Source organism: Pinus tabuliformis, chromosome 3_1 (assembly GCF_031772625.1).
Source record: "Pinus tabuliformis cultivar Carrire ecotype Pingquan chromosome 3_1, CPIR1, whole genome shotgun sequence".
In the NCBI taxonomy this organism is placed as follows: domain Eukaryota; kingdom Viridiplantae; phylum Streptophyta; class Pinopsida; order Pinales; family Pinaceae; genus Pinus; species Pinus tabuliformis.
In genome coordinates this window covers 409,156,550-409,176,690 of record NC_142301.1, presented here as the reverse complement: position 1 = coordinate 409,176,690, position 20,141 = coordinate 409,156,550, and the positions used below count along the sequence as shown (strand labels likewise).

Sequence of the window (20,141 nt, the reverse complement as noted above, 5' to 3'; positions counted from 1 at the left end):
ACAAAAGAATGAGCAACATGACACGGTCATCTGACTATATGCATGTGCAAGTTCCGTGTCATGACAATGTAGCAATCAGCGTTCCCAAAAAGTATTTTTCCATAAATTATTCTTTGATAAAACATTTCTTTGAAGCTGAGAGAGACATCTATGCTGAAAATAGAAGAGAGAAGTTCGAGAAAACGAACTTTGGCTACCTTGAAGAGGCCGCCAGATTCGATCCGTGTTCCCTTTGCCCATTTCTCAGGATCTGTGTTTATACATATAGGAACTAGTCTATAGCTACAGTGAGACTGAAAAGTCTGCTCTTAATGAGCCTCTCGCAAACTAGTTACAGTGATCAGACAGAAAAGTCTGCTCATAATGAGCCTCTTTACGAAAGGACTAATGAAGCATCCGCAAAGATATTGGAACCAGGGTCTAACATTCTGTGTTCCTCATTCATTTCTCTTTAATCTCGTCTGAAAGCAAATGAGACCTAAACAAGCTCCTCTGGTTATGATCAAGCCATTTGTCTAAACAAGCTCTGTGAAATATATGCCTGCAATTCGTCAACCTTCTGATCTCTTCAAATTTTTCCATGTTGTTTAAGCAAACCACGCACATACCATTCCCATCCTATGCTCCTTCTGCCAAAACACCGAACTCTACAACAGACAACAACTCACGAATCTTCTGTGCAGAGTTCGCCTCGAACCATGGATTGGATTGATCTTCCCCATGCGAGGTCTCTGTTAGGTCTCTGTTGTGAGAAACTCTGCAAGATTCACTGTTGAAAGTTTGACAACGAATTATGTAAATATGAATAATAATTGTATTAGTTACTACTGGTTAGTTTTATACCAAAACAGCAAGCTTTATACCAAAACAGCAGTTATGTATCAAAGGCTGGTATAAAACTAGTGAATGCCCGAGAAATATAAATATGAAGAATCATTATTGATTGAATAATAGATTCCAATCCTTTGTCCTGTAGATGTTTCCTTGACACCCTGTCAAAATTTTACCACATAAATCCTGTATTGTTACTTGTGTGTGAATTCAGTTTTCCAGTTAATTATAAGCTTTTTATTGTTCAATGTATAACTAAATGTTTTGCTTATTTACACATTTCCCTATTCGAACTACACCCACAAGATGAAGAAACCCGCAGACGGTGCTTCTAATAAAGCCCAACAAATACGCTACATTAAGGACTAGCCTTGGGACGAGAAGTTCTGAATATCCAACAGGTAATCCCATGGCGGAAAGAAAGGCAAGGCCTGGCCTCAATCAGTGAAACAAAATGCTGAAACTATGAATTTTTGCCCAAGGGTACATCACAACCGTGGCTGTCCCAACCAAAGCCATCTATTTATAGTCCTAGAAGGACGAATAGAGCAGAGGTGACTCAGTTGCAAATATGAATTTTTGCCTAGAAATTCAAAGGGGGCACCACAACCGTGGTTGTCCCAACCAAAGCCAGCTATTTATAGTCCTAGAAGGACGAATAGAGCAGAGGTGACTCAGTTGCAAATATGGATTTTTGCCTAGAAATTCAAAGGGGGCACCACAGCCGTGGTTGTCCCAACCAAAGCCAGCTATTTATAATCTTAGAAGGACGAATAGAGCAGAGGTGACTCAGTTGCAGAAAATTATATGATTTTTTTGCAGACAAGGGCATGCAAGTTGAGGTCACACAATTGCGATGCAATCCAACAAGGGATCAGAATTCTGGCGCTCAGATTAAACAAACTAGTAAACCCTCCTCTATTTAAACGTAACAAATGTCATATTTTTGATACACTAGGGAATCCTAATGCACTGGTTTGTGAGGTTGCAAAGGTGGGAATGTATTCGTAGTCTGTAGGGGGACATTCGAGGTACCCAATACCTAAAAATATAACAATGTCAGCCAAATTGAGCACCCTGTACACCACAAACCCTGACCAACACTGCAATTTTTTTTTTCTAAATGTGTAAGAGGATAAGTTTCACAAAACAAACTAACTCCAGGTTGCTTAGTAGGCTTAGCATAGTGGTTTTCTTTGTTTACATGTATATATTTCCATGATTTGGCGACATCTATGTTCCACTGGTTGTGAGTTGTTAATGGTTTTGGATGCGGATTATTTCCAAATGATTGTTGTTATTATTGACATATTTCCGGTATAATTGAATTTGCTACTGCAGGGCTATTGAATGAATTTAATAAGCCCCAATTCCAAATACTTTTTTGAAGTTTCTGGGTGGATGGTCAAAAGGACAGTGACTTCTTTCTTATTATTAGTCACTTTCTTATTATTGTTATTTTTTCAAGTATTCGGAAATGTTTTAAATATAAAATGAGGAAATATTATTTATCATAAAGTTATTTATAGTATAAAATGTATGTGTTTTGTTTTGTGTTTTATTATTATTATTATTGTTTATAATTGATTTATTAGAAGTATTGAGTAAATGAATAAACGATTTTATGATTTAAATTTTTTAGATTTTATTAAAAATAATGAAATTATAAATAGTAGGGAAACTTAACAGCTAGTCAATCGCATGATTATAATCGACATAGATTGTTGGTTTTATTATAATGTTTAGGATGTGAATGGCAAAGCAAATGAATATAATGTTTAGGATGTGAATGGCAAAGCAAATGAATGGACGTGGATTCCTATAAGCTTTTGTATGAACGGAGATTAACAATATTATTTGCATGTTCTCATCCAACTCCGCACATTAGGATTGAATTGTCCAAAGGAGGCATTACTAGAACTCTAGGCTTCATGTTGTTAACCTCATTTCTATAAAATTTACATGTGGATTTAATTACGCAAAAAAAACCTTCACAAGAATGTAGTTCTCTAAAATATTGTCATATTTATGATTGCCCAAACCATAGTAATAACTTACACTTGAGAGGTCCTTTGGGTTTCCAAAGGAACCTAGGCTCCCCTCTTGCTTAATCTATCATTAAAGCTTGATATCCTAACTTTGTTGTATCTAACTTTGATTGGGAAATTTTTAACCAAATAAGACGGTCCATGTTGTTGTTGGACAATGTGGTCATTATGGTGATAAGATTTCTTAAATAGTTGGACCATTCTTTTGCTCCAATCCCAATTAGTGCCAAGTCCCTTGAAGTTCTCCAAGTCTTGGTGCCCCATTCTTGATCATTTTGAGCATTGACATTGGCAAGGGTGTTAACACCCACAACATGCAAAGATGAAATATTGTTTTTTGAAATTCCCCCCACATTAGCCCAAGGGTCCAAACCAAGCCTCACAATCATGCCATCTCCGACCTTCCAATAGACCCAATTTCCTATGATAGGAAAAGCATTTGCTCAAGCATTCCAGGTTATTGATGAATTTAGCATTGATTTCCTGGGACATCTTATCCATTGAATTTCAATTTTGCCACAAAAATATTTGTCTTCTCGTTTTTTTTTTCCAAAAGGGACTTATTCTTTAGTAGCATCCACAAGTTTTTCACTGTTAGAGCTTCACTAGAAAGGTTTTATGTTTTTTAGTTCCTTTCCTCCAAGCATTTTTGGCCTTATAATCAAATTTGAGCTCACTAAGTGGATACCATCCAAATTTCTTCTTTGAGATCAAAGAAATTTGTAACATATGCTTCTATTCTTGTATAGTATTCCCTTTGGAATGGTAGTGATCGAGGTCCAATAAACTACAATACTTTCCTTGATTGATTTAATAAGTACCAAGTGTCATTTGTATGAAGGAAAATGATTGGTACAAACATGAATTCTAGCCTCCACTTTTTTGATAAGCTAGATCCAATCAACCTTTTTGTACGCATTTGAATAGTGTAAAATCTCAGATATTTCAAGACTGACTACACATCTTTGATTTGAAAGGGAAATGTTTATAGAAGAAATTTTTTATTGTAGTCAGAATAAAGTGGAGTTTTTCAAGTTAATTTTCATGCTTGTCATAGTCTCGAAAGAATCGAGTGCATTTTTCAATGGAGCAATGTAGACTATTGAACCATCTAGGAATATGAGAATGTCATCTACAAATGGAAAATGTGAAATATAATATTAGAAAGATATCTTGGCCAATTTGATCTCGCGAGAAGAAATGGATTTCATAATCAATATGCTCAATACTTGAGCAACTAAAAGTAATACTTCAACCCTTAGTGGTCGTAAAGAACTCTGAAGGGAAACCATTGATTAGATTTGCAAATTTTATAGTGGAGACATAGGTTGGGATCAAATTTATCATCTTTATGTTCATGTCCATATGAATTAAGCACAACCTAATTAATGAAATAATTAATGAAAGAACAACTAACATGATTGTAGGCCTTCGATAAACAAATCTTTAGTGTTATCGTAGGAGAATTCTTTGGTTTTATGGAGCGTAAGGATTCTTGAGCCAAGGTCATTCCATCATGGTGTTGGGATGGGGTACCCTGGATCAGTTTTGGGGTTAAGATAACCCAAGTGTTGGTACAGTTTTTGTAAATAATGTAAAGTCCCCGTGATTTGTGGATGCAGAGCACGTAGATGAATAGGAGTCAAAGGGGTTTAGCCCCTTGTTTTATGTAAAGTTTGAGTCGGTTTTGAGATTCACCCATGGTCCGCGAACCATGACATTGTATGAAAAAGGCTATAAATAGGTGTGTCTTAGAGACTCTAAGGCAATCAAGAGTAGAATGGATGGGAAGTGATAGCAAAGAGAAGTGGGTAAGATAGAAGAAAGACTCTGCAGCTGAGTGCACAAAGGCCTAGGTAGAGTCCGCAATTGAGTGCGCAGACCCTTGCAGTTGTGTGCGTAGGGTAGTTTTGAGTCTGTAACCTTGAATTGAAGATCAATAAAGACAATTTCCAAAGAATTCTTGCATATTTCTATTTATCTTTGTTTATGTTAATGTTATATGCTGTCGATGAATGATGTGTTTTATGGAATATTGATTGAATGTTACATGATTCTCTTAAACAAGTGTTAATGATGTACGCAATGCATGTATAAGTACATTTATGAAGACTCTTATGAATTCTCTGATGCTTAGTAATAACTTAAGTAAATTTGTGCGAACCCTAACTTAGGACTGCTCTCTAATGGCGTAAATAGACAAATTGACTATTAAAGGTCTGCAAGGACTAATCGTAAACCTTCGCGAAGGTCTGAAGGCTATTCAACAAAGTTACAACAACAAGCCCTAAGAGTGTATCGATCCACACGAAGGCATATTTGAGGTGCTAGAAGACATCATACTAGTCTTTGGATGCAGAAACTTGGTTCTTGCATCCCCCCATATTACTTTGAGTGAGACTGTAACCAGTGCTACGCGAGTTGTTTCCGAAAGGGCCAGTAGTGTAGGGTTTTGTTGGTTGGCGCAACTAACTCTGAACCTGGGTTAGGACCCCATAAGCCAACAAATTATTCCATTGTCAGGACCGGGATCTGCTTGAAAGAGATGTGTGATGTCGTATCATTGGAAATCGACCAAGAAAAAAAATTGAAAAGTGGTTGCATTAGAAGATTCACGAGTTCGCGGTGCAAGAAAACAAGAATCCACGCTTGTCAAAGGAAGAGTGGTTGAACAGGTACTTGTATACGGAGATACACAAGATCTTCTTCTGCACTTTTCACATTGAATTGTATGAGTGGTTAGCTAAATTAAAAAACAATCAAGGAAGGTGGAAGCTCGATAGTCCTATAGTGCAAACTCCAGAATTAGTGCGACGATTAGAAGCTTTTGAAAACAAGATCTTATAGGTTGTCGATCATTTGCTCGATCAGATTCCGGGAGGATTTGTCATAGAATTTGTATTTGATACCTCGGTCAGCTATAATAAAGAGGAGCGACAATTTTTCAAAGGAACGCGAGGTAAGTATTTTTTTTTTTATAGGTAAGCACCCACAGGGGATTTGAACCGGTGACCTATCGCAAGGAGTGCCTGAATAGTGCACCCATTCACCATTATTCCAAAGCCCCATGGGATCTGCGAAGTAAGTATTTAAGATCATTGAATACTTGGATTAAAATGTTGTTATGTGAAAAACAGGTGATGCCTTTACCTTGATGTTCAGAGCTATGCGAAGCGGACGGTTATTTAAAAATCACAAAGGATTAGGACCAGAGTATAGTCCAATGATTGGACCTCTTGTAAGTGATGACAAAGGTGCGAAATGAACTCCACCACGAAGCGTTATTCAGCTAATCACTCAGGAGATTCCTCGAGTAAATCATCCATCCACTCCACCTCCGCCTCCACCTCTATTGCATACATATTCACCCACACCTCCACCTCCACCACCACCATTCAACATGGCGAACGCCATGACGCTGTCGATTTTCAAGGGCATAGGGAGTGAAGATACATAGCAATTTTGGTTTGTTGCGAATGTTGTGTGGACAACGCAGCAGATTACTGATGACAATATAAAGAAGCCACAATTGGTTACCGCTCTTCAGGATCACACACTAACTTGGTATATTAAGTATTGTTTTGATAATCCTCTTGCATCGCTAGCAAAGACTAAGGCGGCTTTAAACAAGGAGTTTAGTAAGCCTAAGTCTGACTCACAGTCAATAATCAGATTCAAAGAAGTCATGATGAGGGTCGATGAGATACCTTGGGAACTAGATCAAAGGTTGAAGCGTCAGATTCGAGGAGCTAACATGCAGGTCACAGATAGTTAGCATCACGAATGGTTTATAGCTTCGCTTTTGCCCCACTTGAGAATTTCTCTATCACAATAGAAGATAGGAACGTAGGCAGAAGCCTTGGAAATCACGATGAGGTTACATGCATCACCTATTCAGGATTCCGCCTTGGGGGTACAACAGATCCACTCTTAGTTACAGAGCCTACACCTATAATTACAAAGTTTGAAGAAAGACAAGGAGACTAAACTGGAAGTGCGTAAGGAATTCTGGTGTTTGAAGTGCAAGGGCCAAGGGCACGATAAAGACCAATGTCTTGTGTACATGAATTATATTATAGGAGGGGGACCAATTCCCTTGAAGCTAGAAGCCCCGACAGGGTTGAGCGTGGGGGTTGCGCTATGGTGTGCTATTTGTCAAGTTATTGGACAACATGCGATGGATAATTATTATTTAATTCAAAAGTTTGTCCAGACACCTCAACAGTTGTTCTGTAACTTCTACAAATATGTGGGCCACTGTTGAGCTCCAAAACTGCCCTTTCCTTAGCAACTTTTCTCATCCATTATTCTTTGCTTTTCCATGAAAAATGCATCCTTATCATCAATCACCATTATACATTGCCTCAAGGAGAACATTTTAGTGATTTACATGTTATACTTTTATGTTTTCTCTTTGAATAAGTTTTTGTCTTTTAGCTACAGAACGCAGCCACATTCTGCAGCTAATCGGCTGTTCCGCAGCTACCTCCATGCTTTTGTAGGTTCCAAGTTTCGAGAGGGGAAAATGACTACATGGGTAGCTTGGAAAACATCAGGGCATGGATCATGTCCTATTCACCAAGCCTAGATCGACAAGGAAGACTCCGGTCAAAGGGAAGTCAAACATAGAAACCTAAGGCAAATAGGACTCTGTTTTGTACACGTTTCTCAGTGATGGGATCTGAAGTAGTTTCTTGAGGCCACGGACTTCACTAGCCACTAGTGCAAACTGAATCCAACAGCCATTACCTTAGATTTATGTCTCCAACAACTAAGGAAGAGAATTCCATGTACATGTCTGCTTACGTGTTTTTGTTGTAGCTCATTTTTCTCCTAAAATAATAGTATAATTTCTCTATAAATACCTATGTGAAGAACACAGAACAAGTTCGAATTTGCTCACGTGTTAAGTTCAGATTACTGCTCTGTAGTTTTGAGAACTCATTCTCTGTTTTCAATATAAAGACTGTGTGTTTCATGGATACCTGAAAGTATTTGTTGGAGAGTTGATTAAGTGCACATAACCTGAGCAGCTGTAGAGGGCCCCTGTGCTGGTTAAGGTTACATTTCATTTTGTTTTGTCTTTCATAATTGAACTGTAAATTCACTGTGTTTTTTCCATAATGTTTATAATCATTTTCTAACCTTGTTCATAATGCAGTTTTTGTCATCTCCTTACTAACACAGAATAGTTTATTTCAGTATAGAATAGTTCTTTTGTTTCATTTCTTTCTAGTTTCTTATCAGTAGCTTGAAGTTGAGTTCAATAGTGTAGAGTAATTTATTTCATTTGTTGCTCATTAGTATTTAAGTTTTTAGTTAAAACTGACCAGTGCCTTTATTGTTTTTCCATTCTATTACTAGTTTAGTGACTGATGTTGTAGGTGAATGTTTCTAAAAGCCCTTCTAGTCGATGGTTCATCTTAAACTAAGTGATGGAATATCTCACTTATGTAATGAGTCTTTTTCTGCATTTCTGTATTTATTTTTTATTAGAAGGATGAAGTATGGAATTCCTCAAAATGTTATCACAAGGAGGTTGTTTTCCCAAAATTGTGTAGCAGAGTGACAAAGCACTTCATTCAGTTTCCATAGTAGATTAGTTGCAATTTCACTTTCAATCTTAGTCTTTCATTTAATTTTGTTGCAATTTCATTTTTAGTTTTCCATTAAGTTTTGATTCTGCAATAGACTAAACAATAGTTGTAATCTCATTTTTAGTTTCAGTATTTCATTTTAGTTTTATTTCCATCATAGATAGTTGCAATCTCATTTTCAGTTTTAATATTTCATTTAGCTTTGGTTTTTGATTAGATAGTAGTTGCAATTTCACTCTTAAGTTCTTTTAGTTCATGATTTGGAATCAATAATAAATAGTAGAAATAGAAACTCTGTTTTCCTTTTCTTAATTAACTTTACTTCCAAATTTGACTTAAAGCACTCTTAGTCCTCATTTCATTTCTTTAGTAGAAGTAGATTTAAGGTTTTTGTTAAATACACTATACATCATTAGGAATTAAGGGATCAAAACCTCAAAACAACATAAAAATAAAAAACAATGAAGTAAGAAGGGTCATCTAGCACATATAGTGCACTACACTTCATCAGTTTACGATACCCGGATTGATAATTTATGTAGAGCAACTTAGGACACTAATTGACCAAACATTTTGGTGTCATTGTCGGGGAAGTGTAACTAGGTAGCCTTATCTCTTACATTAATAAAAAAAAAACAAAAACAACAAAACAAGACAATGACATGCATAGAGAAAGAGACTCTAGGGGTAGATTTATAGCTAGGGGCAGAAGTTCGATTCCTACAACTCCACCTACTCCACCAAGAGTTAGAAAAGACACACCTCCATCCCAGACTCATACTCCCTGCCATAGGATTCCTGGAAGTCAAGGGGCAGAAATTCAATCAAAAGATTCTCCTACTTCATCTACTAAAACAGACCTAGGAGAGAAGACCTTTTTCACCTCTACAGGGGAGCCTATTGTAGTTGAAGAAGTAGGAATACCTAGTGAGGAACAAGAAGTAGAAACTCCCTCTCATAGTCCATTAATAGAAGAACTAGAGGAAGAGGGAATAACCTTGTAGTTTGAGCCCTATACTGACTCTGAAGAAACTATAATGGAAGAAGAGGAACAAGATGGAGAATTCTCACTATTTGGAGGAGGGGGTAGAGGGAGAGGTAGAGAAAACAATGGAGGAGGTAAAGGAAATAATGGAGGAGGCAGAGGAAATAGGGAAGTAGATAACTCTTTTGTATTCCCTATAGTAGATGAGGAAACACATACCACAATGAAAAACATCTCACCATCTGTCCTCCCAAACTTTTATGGGTTGAGAAGTGAGGATCCCGAAACATTTTTGTTTGAGTTTGAAGTCTTATGTAAAACATATGACTATCTAGAAGACTTTCAAAATCTAAAATTGTTCCCTTCAACCTAAAAGGGGCTGCTTTGAAATGGTTTATGGGGTTAGTAACTAATCCATTAGAACATGGAATGACATGAAACAGACATTTTTGGATAGATACTTGGATTATTGTATGCCTACCAATCATAAAGATGAGGTGATCAAAATGATGCAAAAAGAGGATGAAAACTTAGAGGATTTGCTTGAGAGATTCAACTATAATTTGAAAAGAGCAAAAATGAACAATCTAGATGAAGAAACTTTGAAAGCTCTTTTGTTAAAGGCCATTAGAGATGAGTGGATAGATATCCTTAACATGATGGGGAAGGGAGATATCTCTCAAATTCCATTGAATGACATAGCAGAACTATGTGTTCATCTCTCAAGGGGGAAATCTAAAACTGGGAAAGGGCCAAGAGATCCTTCTCTTGTTAGAGCAAACAAATCTGCAACCGGATCTATGAGTAGGGCAGAAATTGGAAATATGCTTGATGAGTTCAAAACTGACATTTTAGGGAGCCTTAGTGAGCAACTAGACACCCTTAAAATTCAAAACAAGTAGAAACAGAGGCTGATGCTTTAGCCATATTTTTTCCAAAATGAAAAAAGAAACACACTCTAAGGGAATGCCCTTTAGATGCAAAAATTGTAGAAACTTGTATGATTTGTTCAGAAAGTCATGAGACCAAGGGTTGTCCCTCAATCCCAGGTCTTAAGGCTGTCTTTCAAGAGGAAACAGACCCAAATTTTGCAGAACCTCTTTGTTATGTTGCAAGAAGACCTTGGGAGGGTCCACCAAATCAAGGATTTAACAATCCAATGTATCCTTAGCCCCCACCAAACTGGAATTCTTGGCAGCAAACTTGGCCTCAACCTCAAACACAATATCAATATCAACTGTGGGCACAAGGAGTGCAAAATCCTTATGGTAGATTTGCTCAATATTATTAGTACCCTCCATCCTATCAGAATTATCCTCTCCCACAAAATCAGCAGCAAAATGAACAACCACAACTTCAAAATCAAAACCCTCAACTTTCATTTCCATTTCCACAACAACCTCCACAACAAAGTCAAAATCCTCAACTCTTACTTCCATTTCAGCAGGAACCAAATCAGCTACTTGCCCAACAATTGCCAAACCCCAATAATAAAAATCCTCAGAATGATTACATGGTAGAAGGACAACAATTTCCAACTTACATGATTACTCCTCTAGATCTTAATGATGTTCAACTTAGATCTGGTAGGATATTAGAAAAGGACAAATCTTCTATAATCATTCAAGAACAATATAACTCTGAGGAAGACTCTCTAAAAGTCAATAAAAGTTTTGAGGGGACATCCCTCCAAAACCAAAACATTGAAAAAGAAAAACAAAAAGAATCAATAAACACAACTCCTATCATTGAGCAACCATCATCTACTTCTACACCTCCTTTTCCTAAGAGACTACAAATTGATAGAGGGGTATAAAAATAGATCTTGATGCCCAATTATGATTTTCTAGATGAATTGAAGAATGCCTGTATCAAAATTCCTTTGTTACAAGACATTAGAGAAATTCCTATTGTAGCCAAGACAATAAAGGAGTTGAGCATTAAAAGAACAGGAAGAAAACCAAGATAAACAAAAAGAATTCACCTGGTAGGAAAGATAGCAGATATCATGATGGGAAAGATTGCCATGCAGAAATATGTGGATCTAGGAAGTCCAATTGTCAAGACACATATAAATGGAATTGAAATTCCAAATACATTGATTGACATAGGGGCAGCAATAAACATTATGAGTAGACAAACTATGGAGCAGCTTAAACTTCCTAACCTTCTTTACACACCTACCTTACTACAACTTGCAGATAGATCAGTAATCAAACCAGATGGTGTATTAGAAGATATTTTAGTCTCCTTAGATTCTTGGGAATATCTTGTTGATTTCATGATTTTAATTCCTAAGAATAATCTAGGAGGACACTAACTTATATTAGGAAGACCTTGGTTGGCCACAGTTGATGCTTACATTAGTTGTAGATCTCATGACATGTATATTTCTGATGGTAATTCAACAAAGAAATTTACTTTGTATCCTCCAGCAAAAGTAATAGCAAAAATAGATGACAAGGAATGGGTTGATGATGAAGATGATATTCAACCTCTCTTTACTATGTCAGAAATTAGTGAAGATTGTCAAACTTTGAACACATTGGAAAATTTTGAAACATCTTCAGAATATGATCATGCACAATTCCAAGAAAAATCTAATGTTGAATACTTGTCATCTAGGCAGATGTCTTTTTATTCTATGGAAGAGTTTGGCAGCTCTACAATTGAAATTTTTCCAGGTAGGACATTGAACATAAACAAAAACTTGGAGAAACTACAACAAGAAGAGCTAACCATAACATTACAAAAACATTCTACTGCATTTGCATGGGAATACATTGACATGAAAGTTATTGATCCTAAGACTTGTATCCATCATATCTATATTGAGGAAAATAGTAGACCAATCAGAGAACCTTACAGAAGGATGAATCCAAATCTTAGGGAAATTGTGAAAGAAAAGCTCCAAAAATTACTCAATGTAAACTTCATTTACCCAATTTCAAGTAGCCAATGGGTTTCTCCTTTGGTAATTGTGCCTAAAAATAATGGTAAATGGAGGGTGTGCATTGATTACCGAGAATTGAATAAAGCAACCTTGAAAGATCACTTTCCTTTGCCCTTTATAGATCAGGTATTAGATACATTAGCCGATAAGAAGTATTTCTCATTCTTATATGGTTTTAGTGGTTATAATCAAATTCAAGTAGCACCTGAGGATCAAGATAAAACCAAATTTACTTGTCCATGGGGAACTTTTTCCTTCTGAGTACTTCCTTTTGGGTTATGTAATGCACCTGCAACATTTCAAAGATCAGTACTAGGAATTTTTTTATGATCTAATACATGATTGTGTAGAGGTATATATGGATGATTTTACAGTCTATGGAAACTCATTTGAAGAAGCTTTGGAAAATTTGGAAAAAGTCCTTGAAAGATGTAAAGAAACAAACCTTTTACTAAGCCATGAAAAATGCTTTATGATGTTTACAGAAGGTATTGTTTTAGGACATCACATTTCAGGAGATGGGATTAAAGTTGAAAAATCTAAAGTTGAAGTCATCTCTAAGTTATAAATTCCAAGTTGCCAAAAGGATGTTAGAAGTTTTCTGGGATTTACAGGATACTATAGAAGATTTATAGAAAACTTCAATAAAATAGCATCTCCACTTTTCAAATTGCTTACAAGAGATTGTGAATTCAGTTGGAATCCTAATTTCCAACTAGCATTTGAACCTTGAAAATAAAAATATCTGAAGCACCTATTTTAAGAGGACCAAATTGGAAGCTTCATTTCCATATTTCTATAGATGCTTCAGATACAGCTCTGGGAGCTGTATTGGGACAAAAAGATTTGATACCTTATGCCATTTACTATACAAGTAAGAATTTGACTCCCACTGAGTTGAATTATATTGTGACTGAAAAAGATTTCTTAGCTATTGTTCATGAAATTAACAAGTTCAAACACTATATAACAGGCTATGAAACCTTTGTTCATACATATCACTCTGAAATTAGATATTTAATTAATAAACCTATTACTAATGGTAGAGTTACAAGATGGCTTTTAATTTTGCAAGAATTCAACATTACTGTGCTAGATAGACGTGGAAAACAAAAAACAGTTGTTGATTTCTTGTCCAGGATTCAGAATATCAAAGAAGACTATCCGGTTGAAGATAAGTTTCCTGATGAATATCTCTTTGCAGTAACTACTCAAACTCCTTAGTTTGCAGATGTTGCTAATTACTTGGTTACAGGGAAGTTACCTTCACATTTGTTTCCTAGAGAAAAAAGAAAGATTATTCAAGAAAGTGCAAGATATTCATGGATCACTAATGAATTGTATAAAACAAGGCTAGATCTTATGATCAAAAGGTGTGTCAGGGAAGATGAGATGCCTGATATTCTCAAAGCATGTCATGATCAGCCATGTGGTGGAAACTTTGATAATAAGAGGAAAACCTATAAAATCCTTTCTTTAGGATATTATTGGCCATCCATCTTTAAAAATGCTAAAGAATATGCCAGGAGGTGCGACAGCTGCCAAAGGGTAGGGAAACCTGCTCCCTCAAATGAAATGCCATTACAAACTCAGGTACTTATCCAACCCTTTGAAAAATGGGCTTTATACTTTATTGGACTTATTAATCCTCCAACGAAGCAGAAAAAGTATATATTGGTATGCACTGATTTTGTCACCAAATGGGTTGAAGCCAAAGCATTACTTTTTGCTAACGAAAAATCTGTAGTTAGTTTTCTTTTTGAGGATATCTTTACTCACTTTGGTGTTACAAGAGAAATTGTGACAGATCAGGGATCTCAATTCACATCCAACATGATGAAAAGGCTTATGGAGGAGTACAAGATCAAGCATAGGCAATCCACTCCCTATCATCCACAAGCAAATGGTCAAGTGGAGTCTACAAATAAAGTGATTGAAGGAACCCTCACCAAGACTTTGCATCTACATAGAAGAGATTGGAAAGAAAGACTTCCCAAAGCCTTATGGGCCTATAGAACTACATGGAGGAACACAACCAGACATACACCCTATGAACTTGTTTATGGGAAACAAGTCATGTTCCTTATAGAGTTCCAAGTCAAAACGTTCAAGATGGCATTTTAGTTTGGATTGGATTTATCAGAAGCTCAAAGACATAAATTAGAGCAATTAAATGAACTTGATGAAATTAGAGAAGACGTTGTTCAAAGGACTGGTCTAGTCCAACAACAGAGGGCTAAATGGCATGAAAAATATATCAAGGACAAGAAATTTCAAGAGGGAGATTGGGCACTGTTATTTGATTCAAAGTTTAAAGATTTTCAAGGGAAGTTTCAAACTCATTGGCTTGGGCCATATGAGATTGAAAAAGTTTTTAGTAATGGAGCAGTAAGGATCAGAACAATAGATGAAAGTCAAACTCCTCTCCTTGTGAATGGTCATAGATTGAAAATTTATCAAAAACCAATCTCAAAGGAGGAGTTCATCAAGATCTTTCAAAACAATTCTGAAATGAAGCTGGTAAAGAAGAATCCTTCTTCTCCACCAACTTAGTCTTTGTTTTTCCTATCTAATAAATAAACAAATAAATAAAAAAATGAAAAAAAAATTATAAGGTTGAAAACCATTCACTGATTGGCATGCTTATACAGAAAATACGGGGTGAAAATCAGAAGGCTCTGACACCCTATATTTTCCATTTCTTTTCTGAAAAAATGGTGACTCATTATGCATTATGCAAAATTCATTGTCTTATCTCATTTCACTCTATTTTACTTTTGCAAATTTCACTTCACTCCATTACCATATTCCATCAATAATTTTTTCTTCTCCAGCATTTCTTTCATCTCCATTTTCATTTATCATCTTGTCATATTTTCGCTCATACAACCATTTCCATTTCATTCATCATAAGCCATATTTTACTCTTTGTTTTACATTCTGCAGCTGTTTTACATTCTGCAGTTGTTTCCACATTCTGCAGCTAGTTCCGTTTCGTAGTTGATCCTGTTCTGCAACTAGTTTGATTATGAAACAACAGTTTGATTATTAGTCCAAGCACAAAGAGGCCAGTTGATAATAAAATCTCATATGCAGGTAATTGAAGAAAAAACAACTTTGAAGACCAATCACACCTAAAGCATCTGTGGAAGCAAACATCAAGATATTAGCAAGCGGAAGGTAAGGTTCCAAAGGTAAAAAGAAACTTATTTCAAAAAGAAATACAAAAACATAAGTTTGTATAACTCATATGTCTCCTTGATTAATCATGATGTGATTTGATTGCCATGATTACTCCACCATACCTTCCATCTTCAATGCCAAACGTTCCAGTGATGCCTTCATAACTAATCTCCATTTTAAACTCCATGACTCGTACTTAATCAGACTTTTATAGCCACACATGTTAACGATTATATTAACAACATGACCTATTTGTATACGAATCTTCAAAACCCTAATTGTTCATTTATTACACTAAGCTTTCCTCTCATACTTCTGCAGCCTTTTTGTGCAATATAGTCACTCTATTTTCGTATACTTTGTGCATACAGTCATTTTGTTTTCCACACAGTTCACGTATATAGCTACTCTATTTCCATATATACAGTTGTTTTATTTTATATTCACAGTCAACTTGCTTCCATATACTCTGTCATCCCGTTTCCATATCCATAGTCATTTTGTTTCTATATATTAGTTGCTCCATTTTCGTATACACAGTACTCTTTACGCAATTACTCCATTTCTTAGACAGTGAAGGGATTTTGAAGAGTAGCCGAGAACAGAGGTGATGGGACTCATTGTTATAACTGACCCAGAGGGGTGAAGTACATGGAGGATTATTCGCAACTGAGAGGAATGTTACAGAAGGCTGGTTGGTTGAGTTTTATTAAAAAATTCAACGGTTACCATAAAGAAATCACTAAATCCTTTGCCAGGTCATTTGATGGAATGGATGTGGAAATAGGTGACATCAAATTTGTAGTTATCGAGTCCTTTATTGCTGAAGCAACAGAACTCCCAAGGCTAGGAGCAACAATGGAGCGATATCCCACTGTCACCTTAGCTAAGGTTGCCTGCTCTTTACGAACTTCACCGATGGCAGGAGACCTGGTATATAGGGAATCATCAAGAAGCATGGATCTATGAATGGATAGAGAGTGATCCTTGAGACCTATTCACAAGAGAGGCTCAATTATATAGCTTGCTTGCTTCAAAAACAAGGTGATGTGCTCTCCAGGAAGGGCTAAGAGGATTCTTGAGTCTAGGGTTTGGGAATATATCTTCTTAAGATGGTTCCTAGACTGGGAAATCCTTATGGAGGATTGGCCTTTATGTGATCTTTGTGAAATTAGAGTTATAAAGTTGTGGGACCACAAAAGACCAAGTGGATCCAAAATTAGGTCAAGGGTATGGAGTTAATCAACCAAGGAGGGACTTGACCTAATTAGGGAAGAGAAGAGGATCAAAGGACAAATTTTCTTCTTAGGATTGAATAAAATGATCCAAATTATGAGGATCCTTGAGTTAGGGGTCGATATATCTCAGGATCCCAACGTTAGAATTGCTTCAAATTTGGAGGGCCTCTAGAGGGACCACAGGATTATTTTTTCAAGGAAAATACTTCACAGGATTTGAACCTGTGACTTAAATTAGGCGTGATCTAATTTTCGTGGAACTTCACGGGATTTGAACTTATGGCTTCAAATTCGAAGTGTGACGTAATTTTATAAGTCGATCTAATTTTTTTAAGGTGTGTTCTAATTTTATAAGTCGAACTTCACAGGATTTGAACTTATGACTTTGAATTCTAAGTGTGACCTAATTTTATAACTCGAAAACATGTCTTCGGCTTGTAGGGACTTCACGGAATTCGAACCTGTGACTTTTCTGGGTGAAACCTAAGTTCGAACCTGTGACTTAATTTTCTAGTTGTAAACTAATTTTTTTGTTGGACTTCACAGAATTTGAACTTGTGACCTAATTTTCAAGGTCTCCAATCTCATCAAGGTCGCCTTTTGTCAGAGTTAACAGATCCAACGACGGTGTTGTCACTTTTGATTTCTTTCAGGACCCCTCCTTCTGCTGATCCCTGTATCTCTTTATCCAGAAGGGAGTGCTTTGTTCCTCCTAACCTCCACTGCCCTGCTTTGACTGCTCCTCCTCCTCTATTTGGGGCAAAGGAAACTTACCACCGCGCTCAGATTCACCCTCTTCTTATTCGTCCTGCCGCTTCTCGGTGTGCTCCTTTTCCACCCGGTCCTTCTCCTCGACCTCTTTTCTGCGCTTCTCGGCCAACTGCTAGACCTTTTGTTTTGCTACCTCCTTATTTTTCTTCTCCGCGGACTTGTTGGTGCCTGTGGCCAGATCAGATGGAGAATGCTAATCTATCGGCCAACGCTTGATAGTTTCTTGAATGATGTCTTCTGTAGCCAAGTAAGGGAGGTTGAACCATTTCTATTGCGAATCCTTCTACACCCTGATATATACATGGTGGAAATCAAATTTAAACTCTACTTACTCGGAGAGATGGTCAAACACAGTTGGTGACAACCGTGGCTTTTGTTTGATGGCAATGCACAAGCTCGCCTCCATCAGCACCCAAAACACTTTGGTCTCTGTGATCCACGCAACATATTTTGTGGCCCAGAGGGATGCAAACTGTGCAGCCTCTGACAATCCCTTGTCCATGGGAGGAACTGACTGTCCTCTGACATATCCCACGTGACTAATATGACGGAGAGTAATAACCATGCGCAGTGGAATGTTTTACTCTCATCCTTCACCTCTTGACAGTTCGCAAGGAACTCGCTACAAAGGGTAGTGCAACCAATTGAACTACACGCCCTCCATGCACTGTGCAGCTAGTGAAATCACTGGCACTGAAACCTCATCCACATGGCATTTTCTCATAAATTTTCTGGCTAAGATTTGTGTCGCTATTTTCATCGCTGGGTCGGTGATAGATGTGATAGAGTACAGGCACGACTCCTTCACTAGTTTGAATTTTTCCTTCATCTTCTCCGTGAGGTCGCGCTCACTCGCCTTTCCACCAAACTCCTTGGCTGGATACAACCTTGAGTGCAGTAATAGTGTGATCTGATGTATCAACATATCAATGATAGGGATCGGCGCACTCAACCACAAGCATCCGTCATGTACCAAGGTCAGCAACTGCTTGATAATAATAAGGTTGATGTTGGAGCGGTGGTAGTCAGGCACCCACAACAGGTTCAACAACCCTGACTTATTCACTCCGCGAATCCATTCCACAGGACCCAACGCGGTGACACCTAATTCGTTGTAAAATACCCTCTTCATATAGTTCTCTATTTCAAGGTGGGGGAACCTCTCGTGGTCCTCCAAATCCCAGTCTTCCAGCTTTAAATGTGGAATTTGCGCCAAGCATGGACCTTCAAAATTGATGCTCTCCAGTAGCAGGGGTGTATGGATCAGAAATTTCTCTACGTCTAGATCCTTCATGATTTTTACTTTTCCCTTACGTGGATGGATATAATCCAACAACTTGGAGATATGATCCTCTTCGGTCGCCAAATCCACCACTTTCCCCTTATCCTTCATCGGTTGTTTTTATTGCTTTTGGGTCTGGGTAGTAGCATGCTTCCTCAATGACTCGCGCACCGACATTGGCTTCTTTTGCTTGTCTTTCTCAGGTTTGGAGACTTCTCTCACTGGTGTAGGTTTTGGCCTAGGTGACCTCGGCACCGTCGGAACAACAACCAGAGCCTCCATGCTCTTAACCTCTGGAGCAACTCCCTCAGAGGTGATAACTCCCCTAGTGCTAGTAGTCTCTCTTGGTCCAGACATCGTGGTGAGAATAAAATGTTGGGTATCCTTGGGTAACTTATCAAATACAGAACTAGAGACCAAATCTAGGAAAATCTGAGGATTCATAAAAACTTGACAACGCAGTGCAAAAATTATAAGGATGAAAAGTGTTTTCTGTTGGACGACCACGCGTAATTTATAGGCGAATTTGAATTCAAATTCGACCGTTCCCCCAAAAATCCGTCCATAAATGCTGATTTGGCGACAAATTTCCAAAGATTTCACTCTTAAATACAACCTTAAATGCCGCCCCCTCACTCCTCTTAACCATCTCCTCGCTGTCAAATCATGAACAATGACTGTAATGGTCATTTTGTGGCCGTGTTGCGCGGTCTCTCCCCTATAGCGCAACTTCCTTCATGCCTCTTCTGGTATTGCGACACCATCCTGTTTCGTGCAGCCCCCCTTGTCGCATAGCTCTACAAACCGGGGAATGTAGTTTATAGTCCTCGCCTCCTCCCAGCTTCCTGGAGCACTAAGATAGCTACTGTCATGTAGTCATTGGGCCGGATTCCCAGTGTATGGCTTCAATCGGCTTCCATTTACCCTTCCTAGAAATGGATCTCCATTTAACTTCGTAAGCTGAACTACTCCACCATCTATAATTTCTTTGATGACATATGGCACCAGCTATTGCATCTAAAACTTTCTTGGAAACTTAGCAAACTTATTGTCATATAATAAAACTAAATCATTTACCTTGAAGGTACGTAGTTTGATGCGCTGATCGTGCCAAGATTTTTCATGTTCCTTCTGAACTTGCTGATGGAATCCAACCAGAAATCTATCTTCCTCGAGCTCCATTAGCTACGTGAGCCTCTCTTCTAAGGCTCCACGGTCCGCCATTCCTATGAACGCCGTTATGCATAGACTAG

At 37.5% G+C, this 20,141-nt stretch overlaps 1 protein-coding gene across 1 annotated transcript in view; it reads right to left on the bottom strand.

The window, feature by feature from the left end:
- Positions 1–441: 441 nt before the first annotated feature.
- LOC149187476 (brassinosteroid-responsive RING protein 1-like) overlaps positions 442–20,141 on the bottom strand; it is an 88,945-nt gene continuing 69,245 nt past the window's right edge. The window contains exon 3 of the mRNA XM_089409674.1: positions 442–618. Coding sequence (XP_089265800.1) covers positions 442–618 — 177 coding nt within the window. The remainder of the gene's footprint in view (positions 619–20,141) is intronic.